This window comes from Prionailurus viverrinus, chromosome D2 (assembly GCF_022837055.1).
Source record: "Prionailurus viverrinus isolate Anna chromosome D2, UM_Priviv_1.0, whole genome shotgun sequence".
Lineage (NCBI taxonomy): Eukaryota > Metazoa > Chordata > Mammalia > Carnivora > Felidae > Prionailurus > Prionailurus viverrinus.
Window position 1 is genome coordinate 44,747,270 of NC_062571.1, and position 18,418 is coordinate 44,765,687.

General features: G+C 45.9%; 1 protein-coding gene across 2 annotated transcripts in view; it reads right to left on the reverse strand.

Moving 5' to 3' along the window:
- The window catches only part of GRID1 (glutamate ionotropic receptor delta type subunit 1), a 691,121-nt gene that overhangs the window by 247,138 nt on the left and 425,565 nt on the right, over positions 1 to 18,418 (reverse strand). For both annotated transcript variants that reach the window (XM_047826480.1, XM_047826481.1), the window contains exon 5: positions 11,427 to 11,480. In XM_047826480.1, the coding sequence (XP_047682436.1) occupies positions 11,427 to 11,480 (54 nt within the window). The remainder of the gene's footprint in view (positions 1 to 11,426; positions 11,481 to 18,418) is intronic.

The following is an 18,418-nucleotide window of genomic DNA, read 5'->3' on the forward strand; positions in this document are numbered from 1 at the left end:
GGAAGCTATCCTGTTGTAATGGGTTCAAATTTCTTGCCATCCCTTTAAATGGGATTTCACGGATAAATTTAATTTGTTTTGAAATAATGTCTACAAAGCATCCAAAGCAGGGCCTGGCACACAGTAGGTACTCAAATGTAAGTTTCCTGCTTCAGGGAGCAACCACTTGGCTCACTGTTCCTGCAATACCCCACAGCAAATAAGCAGAGATCTGAGGGTAAGAAAGGAGGCCATTCAGACCCCACTGGCCTCACAAGGTGGGCTCTTTAGCAATTCTTGACCAGAAGCCCCACTCTGCAGCTGGCCAGGAGGAGCACTTGGCTCCTCATCCCCTCATCACCTTGGCAGCCAGCAAGCCAGTCTTCAGGGCTGCAGGAAACTGCGGCCTAGTACTGATCAACTACAAGTAAAGGGCTTCCTCCCTCCTCTTGCTGAAATTGGACAATATTCATATGGGATTCTTCAACCAGCTTAAGAGACAGTCTTCCCCAGTGCACAGAACATCTTCTGGTTTGAGACAGTGGAAAAAATAACCAAAGCAAAGCCTACTGTCTTTATGAGCCCTTGAACGTTATTTAAGACACTTCACAAAAAGTTTTGGTAGTCTGAATTGTCTCCTGCCTCCACCTCCGCTTCTATGTTCCAGTTTTGAAAGCACACTCTTTGGGAACCCCACCAGGGGCCTCCTATCCCTCCCCCGCCCCACGCTGCGTAAAGGCGGTAGCTGCATGGCGCATGAGCATGCGCGCATGTGCTTGCTGCTCGCCTCTCCATGTGGTACACGGTGATTAACCAGCCTGGCACAGGAGGTGTAATAACAGACTAGAAGGCACAGATAATAGGATCTTTCTGGCATAAGCAGTGAGTTCATCGGAATCCATCAGAACCCATTTGTGAGAAGAGCGATGGATGGGAATGCACAAAGGTAGACGCTAACCCTTAGTTTTCGGATGCATTTGCTGCACATGGGGATTAAAGCTATTTTTAAAACTCCCTAAGTGTCAGTACTCCCTTTCCCAAGCATCCTTCTGTCAAAACTCTGCAAAAGGATAACGTACTTGTTGGGGACAATTGATTCACATCTAAAACATTGATTCACATCTAAAACATTGATTCCACATCAATGACAGGAATCTAGCTGAGCTGTTCTGTCTGCAGGAAGCTTGAACTTGGTTGCAAAAGGCAGAGGATCTGGAGTGGCCCCTACAAGCATTGCCTAGCTGTAGATTTGTGAAGAGCACATGTTTCTCACCCATGATGCCATAAGCTCTCTGAGAGTGAGGAGGATATCTCTCAAATGTGCATGAGCATCCCAATGCTTCAGGGGTGGTCAGTACACGTATGACAAACGAATTATAGATTGTCAAGAGTTGCAGATCCTGGTAGGGAGACAGGACATGGAGGAAGAAGTTAAAGACCAATGAAGAATCACTGCCTGAGTTCTCTGGGGGAGTTGGAAAAAAGAAAGGTTATGGAAGAAATTCATAGGTGTTGCAAAGTGAGGGGAGGGTAATCGGATGGAGTTTTAAAGGATGTATAGGAGTCTGAAAGGAAGAACCAGGGCCCCAGGAAGCCCCAAGCACAGTTAGAAATGTTCCAATCCGAGGTCACCCAGACGATGAGTTAAGCCATGGCTCCTTCCCCTGGCACTCCTCATGAAGATATGCACTGACCTGTTATCAATTCCTCAAATCTGGGTATTTCCTTAAGTTCCAAAGATGAACTTCCCTGCAGGATATTAGTGATTGGTTAATAAGAGGAACGCTCCTTCAAGAGTGCTTGCTGTGTGCCAGACCCTGTGATGGGTCACTTCTGGTGAGTTATCTCACCTAATCTTCACAACTTTCCTAGGAGGTAGTATCATGAACCCCATTGAGCAGATGAAGAAAATAAGGCTTAAGGAAGGAAGTGTCCATTGCGTGTTCCCAAAGATTGATCTAAAACACAAGGGTACATTCACTACTCTCTTAGTACTATCCCCCAACTCATCTGTACAGCTCCAAGTACTCTTCCCATGGGGCTCTGAAAAGGGCTGGAGAATGATGTTAACGCTATACACAATGACAATTTCCTCATGTATCTACAACCATAAGTGTTAAATTTCATAGATTCCTTTTGGCTGAGGAAGGATAATAGGTACATTCTGAGTAATGACTGGAAGTACATTTTTAGCAAATGTGGTTTGTTCCCTTCAGATACTACTCATGTGACAGGTATTAGCTTAATTGTATGGGCTTTTGCAGGGCTCTTTCATTATTTCCACAGGAAATCTAAAACAAACAAACAAAAAAATGTGGTACCATGTAAAGTAACATAAAGGGAAGAACTCTAATAAAGGTTTTATAAGAACAAATTTCCGTAAATGAGAACTGTATTACCACTTCCAAATGGTAAAAACATTCTAATATTGTTGGGGTTCAGTCACGTACTTAGTGTTTAGTTAGTACTGAGTATGAGGAGGAAAGGTAAGAGAGGGGCAGTGTGGCATAGCTATTTATTTCTTAAATTTGGAGTCACCTACACCTAAGTTAAAATCCTGACTGCCACTTCCTAAGTGACATTGAAAATCAGTCCATCTCTCTGAGCCTCTGTTTTCTTATCTGTAAAATAGAATAATAAAAGTTGAGGTACATGGGGACTTGGTCCTCCAACTCTTTCCAACCATTGACCCCACAGGTCATCACATCCTCATAACAATAGTACTTGGCATCAATGTTCTCTCCCTCCCCTCAGAAATGGTTTTTTCATTTGACTTCCAGGTAAAGAAACCATAGTTACTAATCATATTAATATTCACATTAAATTTAAATCATCTAAGCACTGCAATTAAAAGGCCAAGTGTTACAACAGATAAAATAGCAATATCAAAGTATGAGTGGCTTTCAAGAAACATGCTATATTTTAAGCACAAGGAAACAAGTGGGTTAAAAGTAAAAGAATGGAAAAAGATATATTAGGCTAACACTAGTCAAAATAGATCTGTAATAGCTGCAGTAATATCAAATTATATTTCAGAGTGGAGAACATTTCAGAGCAGAAGGCTAAAGAAGGTCATTTTGTAATGATAACAGATCAATTAATCAACAGGACATAAAATCCTAAACATTTATGCCTCTTGTAACGAAGCTTAAAAATACATTAAACAACAACGGATAAAACTACAAGGAGAACAAACTCACAATTAAAGTTGAATATTTTGATACTCCCCTCTCAATAAATGATAGAACAAATAGACAAAAAGTCATCAAGGATACAGAAGACATAAACAACCCTATCAACTAAATTGACCTAATTGACATTTATAGAACATTCCACACAACAACAATAGATTACACATCTTTTTCAAGTGCACACAAAACATTTATCAAGACAGAAAATGTACTGGACTATCAAATAAGTCTCAATAAATTTTAAAAGGTGTAAGTATGAGAAACTATATTCTTTGACCACAGTGGAACTGAATTAAAAATCAATAAGAGAAAAATCCTTTAAAAATCCCCAAATATTTGGAAACTAAATAACACACTTCTAAACAACCCATGAGTCAAAGAAGAAATCAAAGGGTAATGTAGAATGTATTTTAAACTGAATAACAATGAAAACACAACATAGCAAACTTTGGGGGATGCCATTAAGTCACTTGAGGGGAAGTTTATAGCACTAAAGAAAAAGTCCTCAAGTCAATGATCTCAGCTCCCCCCCCCCAAGAGAGATACAGATATAGATGGCAAATAGACACATGAAAATATGCTCAGTATCATTAGTTAGTAGGGAAATTAAAATTACAATCATAATGAGGTACCATTACATACCACTATAATGGCTAATATCAAAAACCTGATCAAACCAGCTACTTAACATAATGTGAAGCAATTGGCATTCTCATACCACTTGAAAGATTCTTAAAAAGTTAAACATACATCTACCATATGGCCCAGCAATTCCACTTGTAAATATGTACCCAAGAAAAATGAAAGCATATGTCCATACAAAGGCTTGTACATGAACATCCACAACAGCCTTATTTGTAATCACTAAAAAATCTAGAACAACCCAAATCTCCATCAATGAACAAACAGATACTCAAATTGTGATGAATTCATACATTTGAATACTCCTCAATTAAAAAAAGAACTATTGGTATACATTGCAATATGGGTGAATCTCAAAATAATTATCTGGATGGAAATAGCCATAGCAAAATAGGAAAAAGAGTACATACTGTGTGATTCCATTTGTATAAAACCCTGGAAAGTAGGAATAATCTGTAAGTGCCAGGAACAGATCAGTAATTGCTTGGGGAGTGGGAGAAGGTGGGGCTGGAGGTGGGATTACCAAGGGGCACTTTGTGGGTCATGGACATGTTCACTATCTTCATTGTGGTAAGAGTTCATGGGTGACTCATATGTCAAATGTAAATTGTACACTTAAATATATGCATTTACTGTACATGAGTTAAACCTCAATAAAGTTGTAAAATTTAAGTGAAAAAATGGATGAAGAAAGGAATGCTCAAAACAACAGTGCTGGGCGTTTGGGTGGCTCAGTTGGTTAAGTGACCGACTTGGGCTCAGGTCATGATCTCATGGTTCATGAGTTCAAGCCCTGAACCGGGCTCTCTACTCTCAGCACGGAGCCTGCTTCAGATTTTCTGCCCCCGCTCTCTCTGCCCATCCCCTGTGCACGCTCTCTCGCCCTCTCTCAAAAATAAATAAACATGAAAAAAAAAAAGTGCCTGCATCTGTAATGTCTGATAGATCCGCTGGGGCTTCAGAGGTGGCTAGGATGTGGCCCCTGTCCTCAAGGGCTCCTCGGTGGGGCTGAGGAGAGAAACAAGCGACCCAATTACAACAAACATAATTGGTTTTGAGTGTTCCTAAATTAAATTTGTAGGCAGTAAATGGTACAGGGACTTCATATCCAAGCAGAATTGGAATCTTCAAAATGAAAGGAAGAAAAAAATTAAATCTTCTCCAGACCTTTCTCTGTGTCCCAAATAGAGATTTCTTAAAGCTATTTGATTCCACGTTCATATCATGGTCTTTCTCTTGTTTTCTTCAATTAGTGTATTAGCATTTCTTTCCCCCTCATTATTCATGTATAGCCTCATCTCATTTTCATTTATTTTAACTCAGTATGTGTTTGTGGGTGGGGAAGATTTGGAAGTCTGGACTAACGTTTTTCTGGACTGCTGTCAGAAATGCCCTCTGGGGCAAGCCGACGTCTGCACCCAGGGATCCTCATAGAGTATGTGTTGGTGGCAAACCAGTGAAAGTATTAAGGTGGGGGCTGAGGCCTGAGGGGCCACAACACAACAGCATTCTGGGCAGAGGCTCGCTGAAGAGGTCCAGACCCTAGGATGACCCTGTGCTTGGGGTGGTGATCGCTTAGGATACACTCAGAGCAGCCCTGTAAGATAAGAGGTGGTTGAAACTAAGACCAGAGAGGGCTCTGAGGTCAGCACATGAGCAACCTCATGAGTCATGTGGAAGAATGTGCACTCTAGCCTCCGGGTCCTGACACTCCACCACCTGCCAACAACCTATTCAAGAGCAGAGGGGAGCACACTGAGAGAAAATGCACGAGTGCAATTGGAACAAATGCACGTGACAGTGTGCACGGCCCCATCCTTGGAAAGCACAGCCGGCTTCAGAGACCAAAGATGCCTGTAGGAGACACCCATTTCTCACTCTTTAACTCTAACTTAGCCACCCTCTTTGATCACAGAATCCTTTTTCCACAAAGCACCTACAAATTAGCAGAACATATGCTCCCAAATGCAATTTGGAGACTGCTGTAGGAAGCCCAGCCAGCACTTCCCCTGCCCTTCTCCCTGGCTGCTCTGCCATCGGCTAATGGCTTGGACTGGGGCTGAAGGGAGCATGCCTGTGCCTCAGAGGAAGAGCTTGTGCCCCATGGGACTCATAAGTGCAGGGAAAGGGGATGCCAAGAGCAGGGGGTGCTGACAGCTGTAGCTCATAGAGCAAAATGACAGCTTTCTGAGTCCATGAAAGATAGGGACAGTTATAAATGCTCTTCTTCCACATGTAGGCAATTAGACAAGCAGAGTCAAGGTGAGGAAGCAGGAGGCCAGCCAGCAGCAGGAGCCTTAATGCACACAAATTCTCTGTGTGTGACTCCCTTGTGCTGGGAACTCTAGGCAGCCTGACAGAAAGGAGGTCCACTTACAGGCTGTTCAGGGAATCAGGCACATGCATCATAGTTGCATGCACAGGGAATCAGGCACAGAGCATCATAGTTGGGGCAAGGAGTGTACGACAGTAAGACAATGAATAACTCTAATGGGGAAATCCAGGAAGACTTTTTGGCAAAGGAGATGTTTAGCAGACCCCTGCTGGAATGTAAGACCTTGGCAATCAGACATTCAGGAAGAGCATGCCAGGTATAAAGGGAGATCCTGGCAAAGGCAGAGCCAGGAAAGGAAAATAAATAGAGAAAACAAGTCACTCCTCTGCTTGCAGGGATGGGTCATGGGAGAGTGAGTAGAAGGGTAAGAAGTACATGAAGGTGTACAGGTGCAGTCAGGGTCATCCTAGACAGGTTCTGAGGCAGGGCCCATGATGTTGGCTTTTCTTCACTGAGTAGGAAGCCAACCAGAGGGGTGGAGACATGGGCCCCTGGGAATGGAACGCTGAGTGAGGGAGCATTGGGGAGAGATGCACTGAGCTGGAAGTGGTCACAAGGCTTCCAAACAGCTGAGTCTAGAAGGCATCTGGACCTCTGGGTCTGGAGCTCAGACAGAAGTTCTGAAATGGGCATGGGATGTGATGGTCATTGATGTCTGCTGGAAATGTGGCAGGGGTGCCTGCCAATTCTGTCTCTTCCACCTACACAGCCCAGAGCCTCACTCACTGAGAAACCTAAGAACAAGGGTTATATATGAGCTTCTGAACTGCTTTCTAAACATCTTAAACCATTTCCATCAAAACATGCTTTGGGTGCATGTCTGGAAGAACTACTCTAACAGTCTGAGCTGTTCAGCAACAAACAGAGCACTCCAAGTCCCATCACACTTAGTTCCGGAAGATGCTGAAAATTATATATATATATTCCATAAAAGGATTTCCTCCAAAAAGTTCCCAAAAGACAGATCCTCATGGAAAGGGCATTCTCTTCTGCATTCAGACTCTACCTGGCATTGAGGACACCTGTCCTGCACACTGGCTCACCTGGGATCTGCTGAAAGCCATATGGAGAAGAGACACTCCAGACCAGCTAGTGAAGAGGTTCTGGAAGCTACCTAGCTCATCCAGAGCCATGTGTGACTGGTCCTCAACTGGCAACTTCTGGTGAATGACCCAGAGTAGTCCCCTCCATCCCTAAGCCTCGAGTTTAATTGTTGCCTTTGTCTTTCCTCGAAGGCCTACTGAGAAATGTTCTTCAAAGGAACTTGCTCTATCCTAAGTATATCAACCTGCCTTCAACCAAACCTTATTAGGAACCTACTCTTTGGGGAATGTTTGGGTGGCTCAGTCGGTTAAGTGTCCTAGTCGTGATTTCGGCTCAGGTCATGATCTCACAGTTCATGAATTCAAGCCCCATGTAGGGCTCTGTGCTGACACCAGGGAGACTGCTTGGGATTCTCTCTCTCTCTCTCTCTCTCTCTCTCTCTCTCTCTGCCTCACCCAACCTCCCCTCAAGCTATACATGTGCTATCATTCTCTCTCTCTCTCTCTCTCTCACTCAAAATAATTAAATAAACTTAAAAAAGAAAAGAACCTACTCTTTGCATAGGGCACTAGGATTCAGTGATTAGCTAAATTCTGACCATGTCTTCTAGGGACTCATGACCTAGTGGCCACCTTGACAACTGGTTCAATTTGCTTTCCACATGTTTTTTCGAATCCCCCACCCTCCTCCAAACTAACATATAATTTAAATAATCAATGAAAATATAGTTTATACCCAAAAGTACATCTGCTTGCCAGTGTTCCCACAGTCAAGCCCAGAGACCTGCAAAATCTAAAAACTATCAGTGAGGCTCACATGCTCACAAGCCTTTCTCTGCATCCAATTACCCCTTCTCCAAATGACATAGACCTCATGTATACAACACCAATATTCACCAGTGAAGGAGTATATGTATTAAGAAAACCACCAGATTAAGGAAAAAACAAAACAAAACAAAATCACGTGCCTTTGAGTGTTTATCTTGAATCCAGGAAAATACATTAAGGAAGTCAGATATAGAGGGAGAAACTAGAAGACACAGCCTGTGAGGAATGAGGGAGCAGGGGCAGAACTAGGGACCACAGTGCAGGCCTCCTTGGGGGAAAGACATGAGGGGAAGAGGCACCAACCTGAGTTTGTCAAACAAACTGAACTTGCTTCTAAAGAAGTAGGAAGCAGCTCAGGAAATGAGAAGATGGGGCCCCAATACTGTTGCTGAATTCTGGAGACCATGTCGGAACCACCAAATGTCTTCCCCTGCTTCTCTTCTTCCCACTTTATTTTATCCTATCCATCACATACGACAAACAGAAAAGCAACCGATAAACATTGTCTGTGGCTCTGTATTTAGATAGAGTCTAGAATGATACAACTATCATAAGAATAATGGACTTTTGTTTCCAGTGGGGCCATTATGTAACAGGAAACAGCAGTTCTGAATATGGCTGGATCCTAAGGGTAAATCTACATACAGTTGAGAGAACAGCTTGCTCATTAACCAAAGGCCACACTGGGACCTAAGGGTCAAAGCTTTATAGGACGACATACCTCCAGATCACAGACTTCAAGAATGTACATGAGCTGACACCAAAGCCAAGAGTGTCTCCATAAGTATGCATACCTGAGTCCTACCTACTGGCCTCACTGAATCAGACCTTGACCATAGTTTAAGGATCTTTGTCAGGGCCATATGCATAATGGTGTCATTTGGTAGAAATGGCTTTGTAGTCAGTCTTCATACAGAATCCCAAATGCACCATTTAATCATTGTATGACCTTGGGCAAGTGATTTAACCTCTTGGGCCTGCCCTTTCCCAACTGTAAAATGGGGATGATAATAACTGTCATATAGGGTTGTTGATGAGGCCTAAGGATGGTTCCAAATATAAAACACTCTGACAAGTGCCTGGCATATAATAGGTGATCAAGAAATGGTAGGTGTTGGAGCGCCTGGGTGGCTCAGTTGGTTAAACTTCGGACTCTTGATTTTAGCTCAGGTCATGATCCCACGGTCATGAGATTGAGCCCTGCATCGGGCTCCAAGCTGACAGTGCAGAGCCTGCTTTGGATACTCTCTCTAGCCTTCCCTCTGCCCCTCCCCTATGTGTGCTTTCTCTCTCTCCTTCCAAATAAATAAATAAACTTTAAAAATTAAATAAGTAAGGGGTGCCTGCTAGCTCAGTCGGTTAAGCATCCAACTTCAGCTCATGATCAGGTCACGATCTCAAGGTTTGTGACTTCGAGCCCCACACCAGGCTCTATGCTGACAGCTCAGAGCCTGGAGCCTGCTTCGGATTCTGTGTCTTCCTCTCTCTCTGCCCCTCCTGCACTCATGCTGTGTCTGTCTGTCTCTCTCTCTCTCTCTCAAATATAAAAGTAAAAAAAAAAAACATAAAAAAATAAAAATAAATAAATAAGAAATGGTAGGTGTTATCCTTTCATTCTCAAGAAGAATAGCCTCCTATAGAAAAGGAAGCCAAGAAAGGAGATCACTTCTGGAGAAGGATACACTTAGCCCGGGGATATTCACATGATGTGTGTCCCAGCCCACAATGTGCTGCTGACTGTCGTGGGGCATAGCTATCCTCTTGGATGAGGCTGTTCTAGTGTGGCTGACATCTGTCAGCCTGACTACTCCTGGTGACCCTAAGTAAGTCCTGGGGTCCAGCTGCCCCAGCAATGCCCTTGTGGGCACTTCAGCACTAACCATTCTGAAGTCACTCCTAGCCATGAAGAGGGGCTCAGGAGGGACAGAGGACCCTGGAGGTGAGTCAGGATGCAGAGGAGAAAAAAGCATACAGGTTAAAGATGCAAAATCAGAGTGCTTTTTGAAGACTGACAACAAAGGAACACTGACGATTCAGTTTGGAGGAGTCACCAAAATATTCAAGCCAGCACCAGACATTTGCCTTAAGAGGCACATGAAATGCATCCCTTCTCTGGAACAAAGAAAACCAGACTTTGAAGAACCCATAGAGAAGATGACAAAGCCCAGAGGATCAAAACTTCCCAGGACCAAGGAGGACTCCAGCAGGCTCTGAAGAACGGGGAGGTGGCCAACATGTCCCTTCTAATTAGCAGCACAACCAGCCACAACCTGACGTAAATGGACAGTTAATTTGCATTGTCCAACAGGCCCGGGTAGAGCTAATAAGATGTGAATTTATGGAGGAAAGCCATGAAAAGTGGGCCTTGCAAAAGTTACTATCTGATACTACCTGCAAAATTATTAAAATAAGCCACCCAAAACTCTTCCAGCCATAGAGCACTGAGCTAATGAAGAAACACACATCATAAAAGAATAAATTACCTCTATAATAAACCTTGCATCTTCTAGAATGAGGCCATTAGAAATTGATCAGTTAATTTAGGAGAAGCTGAAGGCCAAAGCCCTGATGAAAGCATGCACCAGGAACCGTCTTCCGGAATCAGCTCTGTTAACAGCATGCTGGGGTCACACAGGCTGCCCTGGTGGTGTTTCCTGAATGGGCATGTGGTTAAAAACCACTCACTTGGAATGTCTGCAGTGTGGAGGCGGTCAGAGCCAGGCAGGTAAAACAGCCGAAGAGAGGACTGGGCCACAGTGAAAACTTGGTGTTCCCCTTCTTCCCAGCACCCAAAGCAGTGGGATGGCCTGTCATGGGAGAGACTTCTCATCTACCCGCTTTAAATGGCTACACTGATTCGTGCCCCTGCTAGGTCCAGGGGCGTGTGCACACACGTACACACTCACACACATATACATCTACACTGTCACATATGCTGACATACGTGTTTTCACATACACTCCCACATGCAGGCACTCATACATACACACATTCACAGTCATGTAACACACAGAACTGCAAACTCCTGCATGAAATGCAGCCTCCTCCATCCCCCCTCACTCCTCTGCCCCACTCCCTCTCCATCCCATCTTCTAACCTGCCCCAATCTCTCCAGCCCCCATCCCCTGACCGGCTGTCTCTCCTCACTCTGCACATCTAATGCCTGAAACCACTTCTCTTCTGACTTCATGTACTCCAATCTTGACTCTTTCCCTGGTTCTCACCTGCTCCCCTGAGCATCTTGGCAGGTCAGGTCCAACTCTCTGAGACCCTGTGCTGCACAGTGGGGTCCTGGAATTCACTCCAGCATCCCAAGTCAGAATTGGCCCCAACAGCTTCCCACTGAGCTTTCTCAAGGGGCTGGGGGCTCAGTGCAGGCTGCACCCCTTCCCACTCTGGGGCTCTTACCTCATTCACAAAGACCCAGTGGCTGTCCTTGGAAGCCAGATTGGTCTCTACGGCCTGCAGAAAGAAAAAGAAAACAAACATGAATAGAAGCAAGCCAGAAGCTGGTAGACACGCAAGATGATTGCCGAGACGGGGTTTGATAAACATTGTTCTTGGAGATTTTTTTCTTAACAAAACATGCCATCCCCTGAGCTTTCGCTGCCTTAGCTACAAGACGCATCATTTGAACACAGATATCTGATTTCCTGCTGTTTTCCAAGCTCTTATGCACTAGCCCTCAGCAAGGTCGAAGCTCTGGTTCCTACAGGCATCACAGGGCCACCAAAGGTGAGGGCTTCCCTCTCCCCTCTCGAAAAAGTACCTGCGAATGCTTTTCTGAAGGGGAGCTTAGGGGGATGATTCTCATGACTGCCAGAGGCTAAAAATCCGAAATCTGGAATGAGGGATTTATGGCAGCTTGTCCAGCTGCAATGAATGACACCTGGGAGAACAGCAGCTCACAGCTGGGGTTCTAAGCTGCCTTCAGTTCTAAAGAACCCATAAAGGACCCATAGAACTGGCTCTTTCTTGCTTCTGGGCAATGACTCTACTCCCATCATTCTCTCTTATAGCAATTTGTTCTATTTCTTTATAGCACGTGCTATTTCTGTGCTTGAATATTAGCGGCTTATTTATTTCGTAGTATCTATCTCTTTCACCAAGTTGGGGTCTCCATGACGACAGGGACCACATCTTGCATGGTATCCCAGAACCTTACCCTTTAATTGGCACATAGTGTTCAATATATGAGTGAATATTGCTGTTGAATACGTGAAGGAAGTGGAAGAGGGTGAAAATAAGGGTTCCTTATTTCGTTTCTCATATGTTTTCTGGGTGCTTTTATCCTCCTTTAACTGGAAAGCCATCAGATTGAAAGGAGAGAAGGAACTGATCATTGTCAAGCATGTCCTGTGAGAGCTCTCACAGTTAGCATGTGTCAAGTACTTGCTGAGTACCAGGCACTGTGCCAGGCCACCTATGAACGTGGGAGAGAACTATCAGATTGTAGTCCTCTTTTATTTTTACTTTTTTGCGTGTATTTTTGTGATGTAATTTTTATTACTCTTATTTATTTGAAAAAAACACAGAGAAGTAAAAATGTTCAAAATCATCCCATAACCTTGCCCCCTTTTTAAAAATGTGCTAAATGGGGTGCTTGGGTAGTTCAGTCGGATAAGTGTCCGACTCTTGATTTCAACTCAGGTCATGATCTCAGGGCTCGTGGGTTTGAGCTCCATGTTAGGCTCCAGGCTGGCAGCACAGAGCTTGCTTAGGATTCTCTCTCTCCTGCTCTGTCTGCCCCTCCCCTGCCTCACATGCGCACGCTTTCTCTCTCTCTCTCAAACTTTAAAAAATAAACTTTAAAAGATAAAATAAAATATGCTAAATGGTGAAATGTCCCATTTACCCCTCCGCATTTATCCTCCAGAGATTGTTTAAGGTGTCCCCTTCTAGAAGGTTGTGGTCACATCTGCAAGTACATACCTATGTACCCATATCAGACAGATGTTTTTATTTAAATGAGATCATGAAATATGCATCAGGTTACAACTATCATTTTTTTATTTATCAATATATCAAGAATATATTTCCTCATCAGTACACAGAGCTCTGACTCTTTCTCCTTAACCATGAGGCATAGAGGGCTAAAGAGCCTGCCTGCACCAGCAACCCAGCTATATGTGGGAGGTACATCATTGCACTGTCTGTGCACGGGCTTCTGTTAAAACTTCATCCACACAAAGAATGGACACGTTTGTTGGCCAGCACAAGCATGTGGAAATAGAGCCTGTGTGAGTGTCCCAGCTCTAGCATCCCAGTCCTTTACAGAAAGCTCCCACAGGACACCAATGGTGGGCACAGGGGTCTTTCTGGGCCATCTGGGGGTTAAAGACACAAACTCCCCTTCTCCAGCCTAGAAGGGAGAGGGTGCCAGCCCCTGTGAAGACAAATTAGGATGGGAGTCTGGACTGGGCTGGAAAGGACTGCCTCCACCAGCTGTCATTTAACCCCTTTGGTCTCAGTTTGTCCATCTATAAGACATATATAATGCTTGCTTCCTCTTGTCTGCCAATATCTTCAGTCCTCAATCTCAAGAAGCAGCAAACACAAAATGGCGTCCATACAAATCCCAAGCCTTTTTCACAAAGCAGAGAAGGGAAGTGGCCATCCCCCACCTTTTGTAGGTTCCACCCTTATTCCTTGATCCATCACATTCTTGGAACCTAGAAGTCTTCTGGAGCCACACAAGTCCTCCTCCTTATGAGCCGTGCCCCCACAAAACTCTCCCCTCCTAGGCTGCTCCATCCCCCACCTCAGGAAGGAGGCTCCAAGTCTTCTCTGTTCTGCCCCTGAAAGAAAGAATCTCCAGAGATACCAAACTCCTGTGGGGCCATGTCCCAAAGATACTTTCTCCCCATTCTACAAACTCCACAAACCAGGCCCTCTCCCTAGAAGCTATGAGGACTTAAGGGCCAGTTGCCCTCTGAGGAGCCTCAGATCCTCAGAGGAGGTAACTATCAGGGAACTTATAGGTTCCAGAACACTGGAACACTGAACTGAATCTAAAGAGATGTAGATTAACAAGGCTGCACTCAAAGCCCTGCTCTGGGTTTCCAGGAACAGAAGAGCAACTGGGGAGAGGAGACAGAAGAAACACTGCTGGGGCCGGGAGTTGACTACTGGGCTACACCACTTAATGGAGGACACCACAAATTAGACTTGGTCACAGAGTAGGCCAGTGAAAGTATAGGTGTCTTTAGGCACATGAAGAACTGTCATGGGCAAGAGAGACTAGAATTGCTCTTTGCAGCCTGTCAGAGTTTATTTAGGACCAAGGTCTCCAGTAATCTGGGAGGCAGGTATCAACACTATGTAAGACAGAATTTTCTGATTTTCCAAGTAGTTCAAGATGGAATGGGGCTGCCTCAGGAGCAGTGAGGTCTCATCAGGGGAAGTGCCTGAGTGGAAGGTGAACAGCGTGTCCCTGAAAGGTATTTAAGTATCAGCATAGAAGCTGACCATGGGCAAAAGGCAAGACTTAATCACACACTGACATTCCAAAGCAATGATTTTCAAGTCTGGCTGCATGTAGGAATCTCCTAGGGAGCTTTTAAAAGTGAAGACCTTGAGGGGTACCTGGGTGGCTCATTTGGTTAAGCATCTGACTCTTGATTTTGGCTCAGGTCATGATCTCACAGTTTGTGAGTTCGAGCCCAGCATGGGGCTCTGAGCTGACAGCATGGAGCCTACTTGGTAATCTGTCTCCCTCGCTCTCTCCCCCTCCCCCGCTTGCTCTCTCTCTCTCTCTCTCTCTCTCTCTCTCAAATAAAAACCTTTAAAAATTTTTAAAAAGATGTATTTTTAACAAATGTAGACTTTGGGGCCCAATTCCTTGGGATCCTAATTCACTGGGAATGGTGATATGCCTGAGTCCTGTGTTATTTCAGAGCTCTGACCCTGACTCTTGGCCTCTGCAGCTGGGAACACTGCTCCAGAATGTTTGGTTCTGTGAATCTGAAGGTACAGGTGCACCTGTGCAGGAGAACAGTCCTCTGTGTACCCACAGAGCCAGCAGTGCAGAGGACCTGCCACAGCTGCTAGGACATCCCAGGGAACAGGTGGGACCCTGGCTACCCTCAGGAGTTTTTCCACCTGGTCTCAGACTCATACATGAAATATACTGATGGAGAGAATTGATCAGAAAACCCCACAGGACAACTGGCCAACTTTTCTGTCCTACTTTCCTCATCAATTAAGCTCAGCTAATTTGTTAAGCCTCTTTTCCCCACACAGAGATAAATAGCATTTGGCTGTAGCCTTTTCCAGAGGATGCAACTCACCCAGAAGCTGAGCTAGACTGTAAGAAGGAGAAGCTACTGCAGATTTGGAAAGAACACCTCCCCCCCTACCCCCTAGTTACTGGTGAGCTGCCAGCTCTGTGGGAAGAGCCCTAAATGCTCACAGCCCAGTGGGCAGTGCCCCTCGCAGCACCACTAATTCCCCGTCTAAGTGCTATCCTTTCCTCTTCCTCCTCAGCCATGTCTGCAGCAGGTGCAGCTGAGTCCTCCCTTCCGTGGCAGGGCCAGCAGGGTAAGGGGGAAGCAGGCAGGCAGAGCATGTTCGAATCCCAGTTCTGGCATGCTTGGTTGCAGGTTGCTGGCTGAGCTACTCCACCTCCCTGAGCGGCAGCTCCACGCCTTTAAGGCGTTCGAATGCCAACAGTGCTATCGATGCTCTGCCCACATTCCCCCTGAATCCCATTAGGGTTTTTGAGCACACTGGCTCCCTGTGTGCATTCACGCCCAACGGCAGACACCGTGGCTCAGGCTGCCGGAACCCTGCACAGCACTCACTGTGCCTGGGAATTTACACCCCTCACCAAGGACAGAGAGTGTCACATATACAAGTCCCAGATGCCCTGTTCCCAGATGGGGACTGCTTCAAGTGTGAGCTCTGCTGGTTACAGAATTTCTCCATGGACTGAGCCCAAACTGCCTCATTGCTAGCGCACCAGCTCTGGCTTCCTTCATTTCCCTGCCACATTCCCACTCCCCTGCTGTCTTTCTTTCTTTCTTTTTTTTTTTTTTTAATTCCCCTGGGAACACTTCTTAATAAATCATTGTCACACAAATCCTCACTCCAGAGTCTGCTTCTGGGAACCCAACCTCAGACACACACCTCCCACCCTGGGGTTATCATGGGAATTCAATGAAATTATGTGAAGCTTCCAGCCCAGAGAGTTGCTCACTACAGATAATGAGTGAACATGAAGGTGTTCTCCATTCCTTCCACTCAAGGCCCCAGCCTGGTCTTTGTTCAATGGTTTCTTGAATGTGTAGACATGTATAGTCTCTCATCTATTCCCTCCTTCACTCAACACACTGTGCCTGCCACACACCAGCTATTGTCCTAACTCTCCTGAATATGGGTATGAGCCAGGAGCCTCGTCTGTGCCATCATGGAGCCAACAGTACCAAGACAACCGACAATAAACCAATGTGGCGAGTGTGATGTGCCCTCTCCTCCAGGAATCCACAGACCCTTTAAGGCAGCACAATGTGGGGCCTCCCTTCACCTCGGCAACGCTGTGAGTCCATTGCTATGAAACACCATTGGCATGGGCAGAGAAGTGTTGTGCTGACTAGACAAACAAAGGGCAGCCCTTCATTCTGTGGGTGGGGAAGGGAGTGGAGCGGGCTATCTGCTCTGGGTGGGTTCTGGTCACTTGTCTCCAGCAAGTAGGGAGGCTACGTTCCTACAGCTGGGCTTCTCTGCAGGAGCTGAGCACCAGGACTGTGGGGCAACCCCCAAAATAACACAATGGTAGGCAATAGAGTCCTGCGCAACAGTAGGAGCTCCACCTAGACCCTGTGGGAGGCAGGAACGAGGTCGCAGTAACCCCAAGGAGTCCCTGCAGTGTCACAATGCCTTGACACAGCACCAGCAGCCCTGGTTAAGTTGCTGCTGTGAGTCCCACAAGGCCTGGCCAAACCATCAGTGGCCGACTTCCCAGCTCTTGTGGTCCATCAGTAGATTGGCCAACACAGAACTTCAGAAGAAGAGCTGAGGAGGTGGAACCTTCCAAGGCTCATGCTGACTCCTGTTTGAGCCCCTTTTATTCTTTTAAAATGTTTATTCATTTATTTTGAGAGAGAGAGAGAGAGAGAGAGAGAGAATCCCAAGCAGGCTTCATGCTATCAGCATGGAGCCCAATGCAAGGTTTGATCCTACAACCACAAGGTCATGACCTGAGACGAAATCAAGAGTCAGACGCTAGACCAACTGAGCCATCCAGGTGCCCTGAGTCCCTTTTAAATAGAAGACCCAAGGAGCTTACCATGGCAGGTAGCTCATAGAAAGGGCTGGGATGGTGGACACAGGTAGCCAGCGGTGAGGAGCATCACCTATAGAGACAGAGCCAGGTGTCTACACTTGTCCTGACACCCACACACCACCTTCTTGAGAGAAAAGCACACTGTCATAGCTACACGCCTCTTAGGGAAGTGGAAGGCATCTGTCCCTTCCACACCTAGAGAAGAGAAAGTGTCCCCTCGTCCATGAGCAGCAGCCTCTGTCTGAACCTTGCTCCAATCGCATCACCAGAGCTCTGGTATAGGTGATGCAGGACACCAACAGGCCATCCTGCAGGCCTCCTGGAGGCCAGGGGACATTGGAATCCTGTCCTAGCTATTCAGCCACTTGGTTCCACAGTTTCCATAGAGAAGTAGATACAGACCAAAACCCCCGCTCCCAGCTCCCCAAAGCTCTGGACAGAAAGCAGTCCCTAGTGCTAATGGGAATAGTATATACAGGGTGGCCCGTCTTGGCCACATACAGGTGGAGATCAGTTCTAATATCCAAATCCCTCTAAGGAGGCAGAGAAGACACCAGTTCTGAGGGGCTGGAGGAAGCACCTCCAGTCCAGTCCCCTGCCTCTGCCTGCAGCCTTTCACACAGGACCAAGTCAGGGCCATTTCCTCCGATCAAGCACCCCACCAGACTCTTCGATACTACATCTCCCCCACTTCACAACACACACACTTTCCTTTACTCACACGCCCTAATGAGCCAGGCAGCGTTCTCATCCCCATCTGTGCGGCGGGGAGCCGGGACCTAGATCTGGTCTCGTAGCTCACACAGGTCCCTCGGCTAGTACCTGGCAGAGACTGGATTTGAACTCGGGTCTCTCAGTCTCCAAATCCTGAGTTCTTTTCCATCAGTCACGCTGCTCCTCAACAGGCCCACATAGCTATCAGAGCAAGAATGTGAGCCTTTGGGCCTGTGCCTGGCCCCTAACAATGGGGACAAAATGATCTTTTTTCTCATAACCGAGAAAACGCCATTAGGAGCGGCAGTGCCTTCCTTCTCCAGGTTAACTTGTTCTCATAAGCCTGAGACCATTATTCTACTTGCATTTCTTAAGTATGAGCCTGTTTCACTTTATCTTGGCC